General features: G+C 38.8%; 1 protein-coding gene across 7 annotated transcripts in view; it reads left to right on the forward strand.

Moving 5' to 3' along the window:
* The window catches only part of RBMS3 (RNA binding motif single stranded interacting protein 3), a 705,639-nt gene that overhangs the window by 621,125 nt on the left and 68,685 nt on the right, over positions 1–15,829 (forward strand). For 6 of the 7 annotated variants that reach the window (XM_077177065.1, XM_077177068.1, XM_077177076.1 and 3 more), the window contains 3 exons: positions 5,096–5,142; positions 12,270–12,366; positions 14,877–14,927. In XM_077177065.1, the coding sequence (XP_077033180.1) occupies positions 5,096–5,142; positions 12,270–12,366; positions 14,877–14,927 (195 nt within the window). The remainder of the gene's footprint in view (positions 1–5,095; positions 5,143–12,269; positions 12,367–14,876; positions 14,928–15,829) is intronic. The other variant, XM_077177093.1, reaches the window with a different exon arrangement.

Here is a 15,829-nt window from a genome sequence, read left to right on the forward strand (position 1 = left end):
AAGGAAAGGTGGGGGCAGTTATTCACAATTAAATTCAGAAGTCTTTCTAATAATGTTGAATATTTCTGTCAGAACTGTTTAAATAATCAAAGAAAGGAATTCTGCCAAGTTAACTTTACTGGTGACTGAACTTATTTTATAAAATCAGTATTTTGCATTAATCTCATCTGGGTTGATGATTTCTTTTCCCTACTCTCTTCTTTCTTCAAAGCATTTCAATAAGGGCAGCTTCTGTCAGGGCACAAGAGATCGTTGTGTTGTGATGCCTGGCAGATATTAGTGATGGAAAAGAAGCAAGTACAGGAATCTGAGTGTTGAAATTTCAATTGATTCCACTGCAGTAGCCAAGAGTACACCCTGGGATGGCAGTCCTGCAGTGGGAAAGGGTGAAGCTCTGAGTCAGTGGAGACTGGGAGGACAGAGTTATCTTTTAGTCTAACTCCCACATCAGTTCACCACTGAAATCCCTTAAGTGCAAGTGTACAACCTTCCCTTTCCAAATCTCACCTTAAGGAGGAGAAATCCAGGGCCGCTTCTGCTTGCAAAGCCCACCACATCCATGGATTTCACCCCTTTTTAATTTCCAGGCCTTGCCATTTTTTCCAATGGCCTGTGGCCTCCTCCACAGCCCGAGGTCCTGCAGTGGCAGCAGCCTGCCCTGGCAGAGGTGCTCCAGCACTAGGCAGAGGCTGGCCAGGGCAGGTTTGAGGAGATAATGTGGAAGTCTCACCAGATTGATATTGTGTGATATTGTGAATTTTTGCACAGTGTTGGAAAGACATGTACGCTGAGAGTAGATATGGGGATATGATGGTGAAGTTGTGCATGAAAGCAGCTTCCCAGCAACACAGAAGATGCTGGGCTGGACTGAAGATGCACAGAAGAAATTGGTCATTTGTAGGTATTTATGTTTGCTGGAAGACAGATATTGCGCTGCTAAGTTTTTTCTTGTGAGACATCACAGGGATTGGGTAGAGAAATAATAAACCCACTTCATTTCACATGATATTGAAGATCAGATATCTTATGTTCAAGTCATAAAAAAGAGGGGAAAAAAAAATCAAACCAGAATCAGAACATATTGTCTTTGCCCATGGAAAAATTTTCACAGTAAAGTATTGAACAAAAGGCCTTCAAACTTCCTGGGGAAACCCTTGTTTTCCAGATGCTTTTTGATATTTCCTGCTCTCTATTGAATGAAAGAGCTTAAATTTAAAGACAGGTGCAGACTGAATCTCTTGTTCTTAGAATCTCTTTCACTGATGTCAACAGTTAGAAAACTGCAGCAAAAAGTAACAAAAACTTTCATTCTTTTCACATGTCCTTTAAGTTCAGACACTTTGATAAAAATAAGAGATAAATAGACTCATATGGTTTAAGTAATATTTTTTTAAATCAATCTTTTTAACAAGCTGAGTTAATTCCTTTGTCACCTGACTTTCTGAACAGACCAGCAGTCATTAGGAATGACCTTTATTTCTATTAGTGTTTTTTTTTCTTTCAGTAGCTGAGTCTAGGTCCATTATCTGGCTGAGTGGCATGAAAATTAGGTGGTTCAGTTGTTCCTTAATAGAAGATTTATCTGACAAATACTTTCCTAAAGTAGCATTCCATCATCAGTGCCACTCCCTCTGGTGCCATTTTATCAGGAAGTGTCACTATGGGAAGAAAGAATAAGACCCTCTCCTTCTACTGAGACACGAGCAAACCAGTGGGTGTAAAGGCCCAGAAGAAAACAGTCTCAGCACAGCGGTGGGCTGCTATAGGGGCATCAGCCAGTGCTTGGTGTAGTTCAGCCTGTATTAGCACTATGATGGCTATATTCAATTCTGATTTTAACAGATTTGAATATAGCTCTCACACAGAAGTCTGAGGCCAATTCTAATATTCTGCATTTGGTATTTTTGGAATTTCTGTTTGTCTGCTGTGGAGGAAAGTTCAGACAATTTTCCAGTAAGTTATTATTGCTCATCAGTTTCTATTCCCAATGAATGAGGATGCTTCAGACCATAAATCTTTGACCGGTCCAGGCTAAGTGTTGCCACTCCTGGGCTTCCAGCCAGCATAATTTTGTGGGGAGAAATTATACAACTTGATGAGAAAGAAGTAAATAGTCCTGTGTTAGCAGCTATTTGAAATAGCAGCTGTTTAAGGCTATGCAGCAACGGGGGATATTAGCAATGTTACTGGGCCAGCTGTAGGTGGTTACCATATGCACACATGGCCACACGCTGTGTCCCATTTGTCCAATGTGAGACTTTTCATTTACTGGTAAATGTGATGGTGATATTTATAGTGGTCACTGCTGAAGTACTTGAACAGATTTGTGTAATCTGTCTCCCTGCAGTATGGAAATGGGATGTGGATAAAGAGGAGAGGAATGTCTAGCCTATCATATTTTGTACTTTTCAGGATCACAGCTGTGTCCCCTGCTCTTAATACCAATATAGAGAACTGAGTTTGTGCAGTTTGTCTGCATGGACCCACACACAGGTCTGGGATGGGATTGGAGGGTGAGCTGAGTGTCCATGCCATGACCAAGTGCTCAAATATTCACGAGAAAAGTAAATGAAAGTGGCACAAACATGTTTGCAGGTCTCACATGGACAGCAAGTGAAAGAGCTGCTGTAGGTTTTCATTCCTGCACCTTCATTCTTATTTATGTCAAAGAAACTAAAATAAGACCAGTAGTTTATTTTCACTTTTCCTCCTAGACCCACCTACTTTGTTGCATTTTATCCCCCAGTCACTAATGCAAGCTGCAGGATATAGTGAGCCCTGATCCAGCAACTCTAAGGACAACTAGATCTAGAAATTCCTTAATTTAGAAAACTTGGATTTGTCCTTTCCCAAGAAATTATAATTTTTTTTGTTAGTCTGAGTAGACATGAGATGAGAGGTAAAATGTAAACACCTCAATTTAAAGAGAACATCTTAAATTATTTTAAGGAATATTTAAAAAAAATGTTAGAAATAATTTTTCTGTCCCTCTAGGGCTTGTACGTAATATTTAAGTTGTCTTCACCAGTGCAGGAATACAAAAAGAAAGCAATGACAAATTTTATACATGTTGAAAAGAGAAAGGAAAACAAGACAGTATGTTTCCTCAAAAATATATTACAGCCAAAAAGTTTTTTTTTCTCTTTTGTTTGGAAATTTCTACATTTCCTTTAGTAATTAATGCAACCTTACTAAACGGTATAATGTGCTGAGCATGCATAAGACATAAGAATATAAAACCAAGTAAGGGTTTACGATTTTCTGAGCTAATTTATTTTTTACATCAAAATCATTAGTGGTTCGAGTCTTCCTAAATTCAGTTCTCTGACATTTAAAACTTGCAGAAATAGCCATTTTATTTCTCTTTGTATTAAATCAATACTTCTTTCAAAAATAGCCACATGTACTTGGACTTAGTCTCCTGAATTATCCTTTGCTTGGGAGAGACTACATATTTTATTAAAACAGTGGCATTTTCATAAAGCAAAACATTTGCCCTAGCATCTGCTTAAAAGAATAATGAGAGAAATATACAAATTTAATAAGGACACCAGCCTTTTTTTGGCAGCACAAAGTATCATGAAACCTGGCCTTTCACATCAGAAATTATTTTTGGCCTCTGGAAATTTGGACCACCTCCTCTTAGACCAGTTTGCAGCTGCTGGGCTAACCCACCTCTTCCAGGAGTGCTGCCCACTCTCTGCCTGCTCGTCACCAGTGCATTTACCCTGGCTGCTCACCTGCCTGCCTGGGAACCAGCCAAGCCCAGGCGCTTTCCTGACCTGTCTGTGCAGCCATCTGGAAGGGGGCAGGTGCCATTATTCAGAAGTGCTTTGGTAGATGGCTTTAGGGGCACAAAAAGCTCCCAGCAGGAGCACAGACCATGCCACGTGGTTGGTAAAGCATCTGTCCTTGAAGAAAATGCTGCCTGTCTCAGGCAACAAGCACAGGAAATGTATGAAAAATGAGGAGGAATACAGTGTCTTGGGGTGGGATGGTGCTGTGGTGTTTTTTCAGCTGCTCCCACAAGGAGAGAGCAGTACCTTGCGCAATTGAGCTTCTCTCCGTTGTGCTTCTTACCCTGCACAAAGGACAACTTCTCATCTCTTGGTAGTCTTACACTGGAAAGCATTTCACAAAGGGAGGGATAAAAATCGATAAGGAAGGCAAAAAGTCAAAGCAAATGCAGTATATGGGAGGAGAGATTGTCAGTTCCATGTCTTTAAGTAAATGCTGGGGGGAAAAAAGGTCTTTCCTACATGACCTTGACTGCTATGTTGGAGCATAAGGTAGAGTGCTTAATACTGTCTGCAGCCCTGCTCTCTCTCTGCCTTTCCTGGGGTACCTGTGGATATGTCTGCTAACGGTGGCAGGGATGACAGTTGTTAGCTGGACAATGTTTTGACACTGCCAAATCCTTTTGCACAGGTCACGGTCCGCCTGGTGGCAAATGGCAGTTGAAAAGCTCTGTGTAACACATTAACAAATTCTTTTGCTGTCCAGACCTCTGAAGTATTTTAAAAGCTTTGTTTGAAAGCTCAAGCTTTTCTGCTTCACAGCCCATTTTTTGTTTCTTGTCTCATGGTAATGAATTGACTCTTCACTATGAGTTACACCTCACAGGAACTGTAGGGGTGTGACCTTTGTAGAAAAGATGAGACTCCTCCCTGTGAAGGTCTCATGAAGCTGGCTTTGGAATATTTCCCAACCACCCATCTCACAGGCAGCAGCAGGATTTGGGCCTGTCTTGTTATAGTGAATAATCAGCTGTAAAGTCATTAATTTCAGTGGAGTTATTAATTGATACTGGTGTAAAAAACCCCCACCATTTTCCCTGAATGTTGTGGAAAGATGGCAACCAACAGACTGAACAGATCTGTTTCTCAGTGATCTCTCAGGCTGGGGAGGTACCCAATCTGTCCATGCTGCTTTTGGCCATCTGAGCTTCCCTTGAGAATTTAGATTTCTATTTAAGTTGCATACTGTTTTTATTCATATTGGCTTTGAATATGTTTCATGTCTTTTTTTTTTCTTCTTTTTCCCCTTTTCCTTCAGTAATAGTAAAAATCTGTTTTTCTTCCCTAACTATGTGCAGGCTGGCATGGCTTTGACTTACGATCCAACAGCTGCTATACAGAATGGGTAAGAAATGCATGTTTTCTTATGTCTTTTTTAAAATTAGTTTGAATGTCATCTTCTGTTTTCTCTTTCTGCAGTGAAACTTTTTGAAAAGCAAATCCACTCGGTCATATTTTTTTCTGAAGCATATAATGCTATATTGTCAAGTTCTTCTTTAGTTTTCCTTTTCTTTTTATGCCTTCTTGTTTGCAATATCCATTTGAATGGGAAGTTGTTTTTTCTAATAGTTTCCATCTCTATTTGGCAAGTGTTAGTAGATGTCTTTTTAATCTCTCTCTGTCATGAAGTGGAAACCAGTAAAGTTTCCCTTTACTGACTTGGCTTTTGTTAAAATAATCACTGAAGATTCCAATGTATTTTGAATAATAGAGCTGTTACTTCATCTGGGGTTCTTTCTGCAGGCTGGCTGCCTTCCATGTCATTGTCTGAATAAAAATGCCAGATAGGGAGAAAGCCTTAAATTAGTGTATAAGCAGATGGGATTTAAGGGTAATATTCTGAGCAACACTCTTCTTTATTTCTCAGCTACCATTTGTTGACACAAGGAATTGCAATTTTTTCTCAAACCAAGCAGTGAAATTACATCACCATATTATTTACCTGCATGATTACTTTTCCAATTATTTCATAAACTAGAAAAACATATCCTCTTTATTTAGCTCTCTTTTCAGCTAGGTTAACAACAATTTGAAAAGAGGCAGGAAGTTCATCTCTGAACTCTTTGACAGTCACTCTCTGATCAGAGAGATGCATGAGATGATTATCAAATGCCACGCATACTCTCACCTGTGTTCTCCAGCTGAAGGGGTGAATTTATTGATATAGATAAGAATGGGTTTATTTGTTAAATATTTGTTAGTGCACTGCTAGTTGAAGGAAAAAAAACCCTAACATTCCCAGTAGTTTAAAAAATCAATAGTAATAGTTAGTCTATTTTGCTTAATTTTCCTTTATAAGGAGTAATTTTGTAGGACTTGTGATATTCCTGTGTTGTGGAGGACGAGACCAAACTCAGAAGAATAAAGAGCTTGTTTGTAATTGTGATTTCAGAATTCTCTGCTTCTATTTTCCTGTTCTGACCTCCACATGAGTCATTCTTCTCTATTGTCATACTTTTCAGCTGCTAAAACATTATAATCTATAAATAAAAACATCACTGGTTCATAGTACACCAGTGTTTCATGTGGACAGCTGGCTTTTTTTTTTTTCATGTAAGTTCCTGCATGTCAATTGTGTGAGTGTTTTGGAAACCGTAGTTTGAATGACCCATTGAGACTAATATGATTTTAATTCAAGAAGAATTCTTTTGAAGTTATGAGAGTTATCTCAGAATCAGACATTATTTATATCAAAGAACACCTATGGTGTTCAGGCTGCTCAGGTGGTTTGGTCATTCGATTGCTTGAACTGATCACGGGTAAAGAAATTGTACCCAATGGAGAATTTCAGTTCTGCAGTTTTTTAAATCTTCTTTTATTTTTAAGGCAAGAAATAAATCAAATTCCAGTACTAGATATCTCTCTAAGAGTGACAATTAATTATAACTTTGACATATGTCTTTTTTCTAAAGTGTTGAAATATTTTCAGTTTTATCAGGACTAAACCATCATTCAAAATGCTCTTGTGGTGAGATCTTGATTGTGTGCAGTATCATGAAGATCACCAGGACCTTTTTGGTCCAACAGGATTTTTTTATCTCCCCAGACATTCACACAGTAATCTCTACATATCCTGCGGTTTTAAGTTTTTTCTGGTTTTCATAAGCCTCTTTACTTGCAAGTACAGTGAAAATCTAGCTCAGAAGTTTTATTTTAATAAAGTCTGGGAGCACCTTAATGCTTTGCTTGTGAAATGTGTACATTTGATCTGTTGCTCGCTGACACAAGACATAGGCATTGGTGTGTGGCCATGGGGAAAGAGACTTAAAGGCTCTTAAGCTCTGTGAAGTAACTCAGCAAAGGGGCATCTTCCTCATGGGAGGGCAGGGTGGCACACCCACCCTGTGCTTAAAAGGCTGCAGAATATTTGGCTGTAATGTGGGCCGAGCCACTAAGGTTTGCATGGAGCAATGTCACCAAAAGATCTCTAAAACAAAGGTCTTCTCCTTGTAGCATTCAGCTGGGGTCACCAGTGCAGAATGTAGTGAACTGAGTCTGGGGATGAGAAATGTAAAGATACCAAGTCAAGGTGATGATTCAGAAGAGTTACGAATCACCAAAATTTAAAAAGAAAGATTAACTGCCCATGCTGACGTTTACTAGCGTTCTTTATAGGGTTGATAGATGCATTTGGATGCATCTAAATTGCTAAATCCACACAGGATTATGTGGAGGATGGAAGCCTACTAGAGAACCATGTCTCTGCAGCAGATGTCATGGGGTGGTATTTAAAATTCACAGTTCCTTAGGAAGTGTGGATTATATTAGGTTTTGAGTTGGGCCATAACCAAACCTCAGGGAAGCATCTGGACTCTTGTTTCCAGATGAAAAGGTAGGTTCTTATTGTTCATGGTGTCGTACTATCACTTTTATTACCATATAACTGCATATTTGCCTTGAAAATGTACAGCAGAAATAAAACAGAGTGTGAGAGAGGCTCTCACTAAAAATGACTATGATTTTTTTCCTCTGCTAAGGAATAGATGATTTTCTTCTGAGTCTATTACATTGTAAAGCTTGATTCTCCATTTCATTATATTGTTTTTATGCCTGTGTAGCTCTGTTTAAGCATCCAGTGGAGTTACATCAGCATAAAACTGGTATAATGGAGTGGAGAATCCAGCCCATAGTGTACCATAGCATTGCAGTATGGGGTACTGAGAATATGGTAAGCACACACTTCAGTAGATAAGATCTTTTCACTTGGCAACCACTTTGCCTTTTTTTTTGTTTTATAATAAGCCTTTTCTGAATTGTGTTTATAAAGGTACTCAGGTTTTATTTTGGGGAGCAGTAGTGTGCCTGTTGTAATATGCTATTGATTTTTCAATTTGTGGCATTAACATTGTTTTAGTAGTTTTATGCACTCATACAAGGAGCAGGATAGAGCTCTTGTACTTGCACTGTAAGGAAGCTCATTTAGAATGTTCCTGAGGCTGGAGTCCTCCTGGCCATTTGACTAGATTGCGATGTGCTTTATCAGTTCAGTGCCTCGTATCTGGGGGACAATTTTGTGCATTTGCTGGCCAATGGGCTCAATATTCAGATAGGTCTTTTCCAACTCCAACATCTGACTGTGGGCCTTGTTGCAACAGAAAATTGCTGCCTTGATAATGCTTGGTAATACTCTTACATTATGTGAGCCCCAGGATGCTATTTATGAATCTAACTTTTTCAGTACTGCCCGCAGGCACGAGGCATGAGCAAATGGTGTTTATTGCAGTGCAAATAGGATCTTGCTCTTGTGCAGATTCTGTCTGGAAGCTTGCACATTCCCCAATAGAATGGGAACCATATGGATTTTTTTTTCCCACTTTTTGGCAGGGAAGTAGTGACCAGACACTGCAGATAATGCAGTCCCCAAATGCAAAGGGAGGGTTGGTGTAGCAGAGGAGTATGTGCTTTGTCTGTTAAGCAACAGAAACTGTTGTTAAAGCACTGCCTCTGTGTGCCTGATGAGGTACTGGAAATTTGCTTCTTTTTAACATTGCTTAGAAATGTGTTCTTTTCAGCCTCTTATAATAACCCCTCTTCAAGAACTTCCAGGAGCATCTTTTTGCCTACTAGTGATGAGTTTCTCCTTTGCTTATGGAATCTAGGCATGCTGAAAAAGTCTATTTTTAACACAAGGGTGACGTCCATTTTGCCTTGCCCTTGCCACCTGCATGCTTGTGCTCCTAGCATTGCAACTGCAACTGAGGAGCAGGGACATTGTCTTGCACCTGCAAAAAACTGCTCAGATCAATGTAAGGATGCAAACTGCATCTGCAGAAAATTCAGCTGAGCCTTCTGGAAAGCTCTCCTTAGAGCTCACAGGTCAACTACACCACAAAGCCTACAGCTCTCATGATACCTAGTACACTGTACTAGATACACTGTGCATTTTAATGCCAGGGAACTTGGAGGCATAATTTAATATATTTAAGACAAATCAAAGCCAGTATAATTCATATCTCTTTCCACTCCTTTTTTTGATGTAGATATTCTGATGACTGAGAATCCTGTATTCCCTTGAATGAACTTAAAACATACATCTTCCACCTCATTTCGCCTCTCCCTAAGCCTAAAGAAAAAAAAGAAGGCAAAGCCTAAGACTGAATATAGGAAGGTCCTCAGCTGCAAATCTTGTTGTCTTGCTGTAGTGTTTGTGCCAGAACAGGCCACTCTTGTGTTTTTGTTCCCCTTGTCTCTTATTAGATCCCAGGCATGCCACTTATGCCAATTATATATGAGGATAATAGCCCATTTGTATGTAAAGAGAATTTAGAGAGATGCCTCAGTGTCCCGTGGGTGAGGGCATGTTGAGCCCTCTTTGTCAATGAGCCCTGCCCTGGCAGCAAATGACTCCAGCAGTGTGGTAGGTTGAGCATCCCATACCTCAGGGTGGCTCTGCTTGAGTCCATCCCTAGCAAGGAGACCTCTACCCTCACCACACCACTGTTCTTCACATATGGCAGAGACATCCACATCCTTTACTATTAGATCCTTTTGGCCACAATTGGCCCTGAGGAAAGAAGACAAGCCTTTGTCTCTTGATGTAAGAAATTCCTGACTGCAAAATAATTTCTTTGCAGCCTGTTGCAGTGGCTGAGATTGTAACACTTGATCTTTTATTATTATTATTATTAAAATTGAAATATATGAACTGGATTTTCCTGCACTGTCATCTGCAGCATCAGAGTTTCTTCCTTTCTCTTCTTTAATGCCCTTGTGCAGGAATTTTCCCAATATAGCTGAATGTCCTGGTGGTATGTTTTATTTGATCTTTATTTGAGAGCATTCCAAATGTTGACAGATAAATGGTATTGGCAGGGCTGTGAGAAGGGCTGTATTTTCCACGTTACTGTAGTATATATTCTACAGGCTTGTGTACTATTCAGATAAATGCATCTCTAAGCTGAAACTGAAATGGCAAGCTGTCTGTCAAATTCTTGGCTTAGCACACATTTTCTGTAAATTTGTTAATATTTGCTGGGATTTATTGGAGAGTTTATTCCAAAGAGTCAGCACTATTCCCAAATGGAAAGTTATTTCTTCCCCGTACTTGTCTTTGTCCAAGTGGTTCATACGTGGTTAAGGGTATGAGCCCTGCATCAATGCCAGGTTTATGAACAGAATGAGAAAAGAATAAACAAAAATGTATGGTTTTCTCAAAAGATTTTTGTTTTATATTATTTTTTGGTTTAAAAGATTTATATATATTTCTATATATTACACATTTTACCCATAGACTAAATTCTGTGAGTCTATTTTCTATTTGACTATTTTCATTTGCTGCACACAACATTTTTTGGTTGATCCACTTAGCAAGAGCATAGCCCAAGTGATTTCTGGTTAACATTGATCTGGGAGAAGACCCCTGTAAAAGGGGTTAGATAATATGCAACATGCTAGTGCCATAGATGACTCTGCCTAGTGGTGTAAAAATCCCTTCTCCCTCAATGTTGTGTGAAGCTAATATTTGGTACAAGCATGGGGATACAATTGCCTCTAAGTTCTCATAATAGGATATATATAAAATTGGGCAAAGGCACAATTTTAAAATAGTCTCTGTGCGAGCATTGTGAGGGCTGATAAATGGTCCTAAAATAGCATTATATTTCTATTAAACAAAAAATCGCTCAGATGCCACCTGCTGCTTTTGGCATTTTAAAATCTGATTTGGAATAGGAAGAACAAATGATTGCTTCTCTGTCTCCCTCTCCCCTCCTAACTTTGAATGTTTCCGCCCAACGTTCAAAGAGAGCAGCCTGTTTTTCCAAGGCTATTGGTTGAAGTCAGTAGTTATTTGAGCCTGCATCCAGAATGAATGCATCCAGTCTGAACTAGACTGATTAGTACTAAATCTGTGATGCCAGGGCGATCAGGAAATAGAGCACTTGTTTAAACACCAGTAATGATTTTTTTTTCTGCATAGCTCTCATGGAAAGCTACTGTTGATTGCCTCAGAGTAGGGAGGGGAAAATATAGAAAGAGAGGGAATGCAATTCACTTCACTGTGCAGAATCTTCTGTTACTTACTCGTGCATCCTATATGAGAAAGATCTACATGAGATTTAAATTGTACAAAAGAACACTGCATGTGAGTGTTTCTCTCAGAGTCTAAAATACAGGCATTTAGACATCAGTAAAACCACAAACATTCTTTTTTAAGCAATTTTATTGTTCTGGCTTACAGTTAAAACTGCAAAAAGGTCAAATGCAAAAATCTATACAAGCATACACATATTAAGTACTAACACAATCCAGCAGTAGTGATGATATTTTCCAAGTGATAATTTTATCAATAATCATTAACGCACAGGGAAGGAGAAAGAATATAACATTTATTACCATCAGGCAAGAGATGGTGTAGGTTCTGTTCATAGCATGCAACAGTGGAAATAAAACCGACTAAATCTGAGATTTTTAGTGCTGCCTGGGGCACTTAGCCTCATAATTCCTCATACATTTCATCAGAAAAAGGGGGTTTTGCTCTCTGCATAGATGAGTACAAAAATTTCAGCCAGAGTTTTTGTAGCCTCCCCTTAATAAAATAATTCAGGCATGTATATAGAATATGTTATTCTCAGCACTGAAGCACTAGGATATGAAAAGAAAACAGTAACCTCTGTAAAAACGAAATCAGTAATGTTGTCTTCTATGTTGTGTAAGAAATTTCCTTTCACTAGCTAGCGCCCTGGAAAATCAGCTGTCTTTGCATCTCAGATAATTGCTTCTTGTATTGTGAAGTTCTATATCTGTGCTAGTTGAACTGAAAAAAAATATGCTTTGTGTAAATATTCCTCCTCCTTTCCATTTTCAAGATCTGCTCAATGGAGCCATCACATCTTTTTTATTGTGGTTTTGGAAATAGATGGACATAATTACCTGGGTAGACTCTTTTTGTCTTTGCCCAGGAGGCAGTGAATTATTTAGTCAGAGCCTAAGTAGTCAAAAGGTTCAAAAACCTCTTGCCTTTGTTCTTTGCAGATTTTATTCCTCACCGTACAGTATTCCAACAAACCGCATGATTCCACAGACATCAATCACGCCATTCATTGCTGCTTCCCCTGTCTCTACATATCAGGTACGTCAGATGTGCTCTTGTCTACTGTGTTTCCCAGTTAACAGTGTTTTGGATGTGGATGAAGGTCGAGTGTATACCACAGAAAACTGTGAGTGCTTGCACTCTTGAGTCACTCTTGAAACAAAGGGCTCTCTAGTAATATTCAGGTATCATTGGGTAGTTTTTAAGTGTTTCCTGCATTCTTTACAGCTGTAATTCTTAATTTCAATCAGCTTCTCTGATAAACAACATTTTGCTTAATTTCCAATTGACAACACCAGAAGCTTATCATTCTTATTGAACCGTTTCCTTGTTTTGGCTCCCCTTCATTAGCCAAATTTTTTTTAAGTGTTTCTTTTTCATAATTTATGTTGACTACATTATACTTTGACCAACTATATTTTTTCCAGTGACTACATCCTTTAAAAGTACTCATTTTTGTCCAATAATCCCTGACAAAGCAAATTACTTGAGGATAAGTGTCCTCAAATCATTCTTTAGTCTGCTACATGCCAAGTCGTTCAGAATTTCTCTTTTCAGCATATCCCTCTCAGATCTCCACTGGGAAATTATTATCTTGTTTTGTCTTTCTGAGATGGAAGTCAAAACCAGATTGTATATTTTTATTATTAGCCATTGTCTGGGAACTTACCACTTCACAGAAGCTGGTCATTGACTGTACATTTTCCAATTTTAGTTTTTTCTCTCCTGTGCCATCAGTGCTTTTCCAGCCCTGAGTCTTACCTGAAATAAGCTACCCAAACTTTCAAACTGCATGGTGGGCTGTTCCTAATGTTCGGGTTGGTTGGTTGGGGCTAGGGGATTGTAGATGATATGGTACTGCTTTAAACTTGGTCTTCAAAGATAAATGATTCCTGTAATTCTCTTTGAACGTTGTGTTATTTTATTTGAGATGGCTATGTAGCCCTTCCAAACAAAAGTTGTTTTGATGAGGTAAATTCAGTGAATTTCAGTAATGGCAGCACCAAAGAAGAGTCAATGCCAGAGATATACGCTGCATTGCGTGCAGCCCACACACAATTTTCTCAGTAGCAAAGCTGGCTTAAGAGCCATACTACTTCCCATTCAGGCCACTGAGTTCAGGCCACCCCAGCCACTTACTTTCATCACTGCTCCACAGTCCACAGTTGCTCCCCTTTTCCCATTCAGGTTTGAACCATTGCATCAGTTTGTGGTTTCATGCATTTGCAGCAAAACCATTCTTTTTATTTTTTTCTTTTTTTCTTAACCTGTATCATTTTCCTTAGATAGTTTGCAATATAAGCCCAAAGACATTTACCCTAGCACTGTGAAGGAGCTGCAGTGGTGCAAGAGTGAGAGCAATGTGCAGCAGCAAGCTGTGGCAGCTCTAGTGTTTTTTTAGCAGAAAATGTTGTAGTAGAGGTGTGTTCACATGTGGGTGTGCTGGTTTTGGTTCTCAAGATGTTTTACTGAACTTGCTTTTCTACAAAAAATAGACTTTGATAAACATATACAAATGTTGGAGCACACTGTTATACAATTAATTCTCAACACTTTCTTCATTAACAAAATCACAAGGCATCTAGGGAAGTGGGACCTTGTAGCTTTCTCCTTGTTATTCCTGGTCATGCTCAGTCTGAGGTGCTGCACACCCATCTCTGGGACAGCAAGTGAGGTGTCCTCTGATGGCTCTAGCACTGCTACATCTTTTGTGTACTTGTGTGTTGTGGTGTCCAGACTGATGCAAAAGGAAACTAAAATACAAAATTCTATAGTATGTGGGACATTCACACATAGCACAAAAGGTAGTTATGGCTCAGAGATGTCACAACAAATATACAAACACTCTATAATGTGTCTAATTCTAAGTAAAATTGTTATATCCTCAAAATATATTACATGGCAGTCAAAAGGCAGAATAACAAAGAAAGTCTTTGGTGATGCATATGAAATTCTGGTGGGAACAGACCCCAGGACACTCAAGCTAAGAATGATCCTGGAGGGGCAGACTTCTTAAGCCAGCTTTGCCATGAAAGCTTTCAATTAGAATAATTCTCAAAAACTCTGAATTAGATCTGCCGTTCTAACTGGAAACAGATCAAGTCATTCTGGGATTTCTGAAAATGTTATACCTTTAAAAGTTCATACAGATACTTTTGAAAATAAACTTTGAACATTTTCTGTCTCCTGCACTGTCGGTTGGATGACATGTTCATGATTATATTGATGGATGAAAGCAAACAATGCAAATGAAAAAAGAGGACAACATGGAATATTGAAGGCTACTTTACGAGATAAAATGTTGTGATTCACAGAAGTGGTGCAATCACTCAGACTTCTGCCTTTGGTGGAAAACATTATCAAATGAAATTTGAAAGCTTTTTCCTTTATCAATAACTTTATGAAGCATAAATTAATTTTGTGTTGCGTTATAGGACTTAAGTATTTTTTTTAAATTAGCACCCGTAGTTGTAATAGAGAGAATATTTTCAAGTAAATCTTTAAGTTTTTAAACTTTTCTATGCTAATTAAAAGTATTTGATGTGCAGGTCCAGAGTACTTCATGGATGCCTCATCCGCCATATGTTATGCAACCAACAGTAAGTGGATACTTGGTTCTATCTGGCTAAAAGTGCTTCCATTGTAGCCTTGCTGTGCTTGTCTGGCCACACTGAAGTCCTGGGTCATGTAAGAGCAGCCAGCTGCTCCCTGAGACAAGAGCCCTCTGCCGTAAAGATTCTGTTTCGTTAAGGAGCACCATTTGATGTAGTGGAAAGGGGAGGATGGGAGATGTGTTATCTAATTGCATTGATTGTAGGAGAGTAACAGGTTCTGAAGTGTTGCATCTGAAGCTGTGCTTCAGGGACTGCAAGATAACCACATTCCTGCGTCCTTTGAATTGCCAGGATCAACACGTGACCATTCCCTTACACGCTTATCCATCAAAAATGCCCTGTGCAGTTTATATCAAGGATCCTCACTGCCTCAGTAATGCATTTCAACGTGGTGGAAAAGGATGAAGCACAACTGTCTTAGAGAGTCTCTAACAAATCTGAATCTGCTTTATGATTTGGCCAGTCAACTCTTTCCTGCTCTGCCCCAAGTAAATTGTCATCTTTATCAATTTATAACTACTTAAAGCTGCATTATGTTTGTAATCAACATTCTTTAGAACTAGTGCAGCTGATTTTTGTTTGCCTCACAGAAGAGTTTTGATGCTCTTTACCTAAATATTAGTGATATATCAGGAGAAAACACCATACTGAATTCCACTATAGACAGATCTCTTCAGTTACATTTCTACCTTTTTTGAGTTCCTCAGGTATAGATCCACTTGACAGTGCCATTAATCAAAATTGAAATGCATGCTCCACATAATCAGCAATACATTGATTTTTAGAAGAGGAGTAATATTAAAATGAAGGTCTGTAGCTGAGGATTGTTTGTTCTTTATATTTTTGTTCAAATATTTTGACTTCACAGTAGTGTAACTTCTGGTGAG

This window comes from Agelaius phoeniceus, chromosome 1, assembly GCF_051311805.1.
Source record: "Agelaius phoeniceus isolate bAgePho1 chromosome 1, bAgePho1.hap1, whole genome shotgun sequence".
Lineage (NCBI taxonomy): Eukaryota > Metazoa > Chordata > Aves > Passeriformes > Icteridae > Agelaius > Agelaius phoeniceus.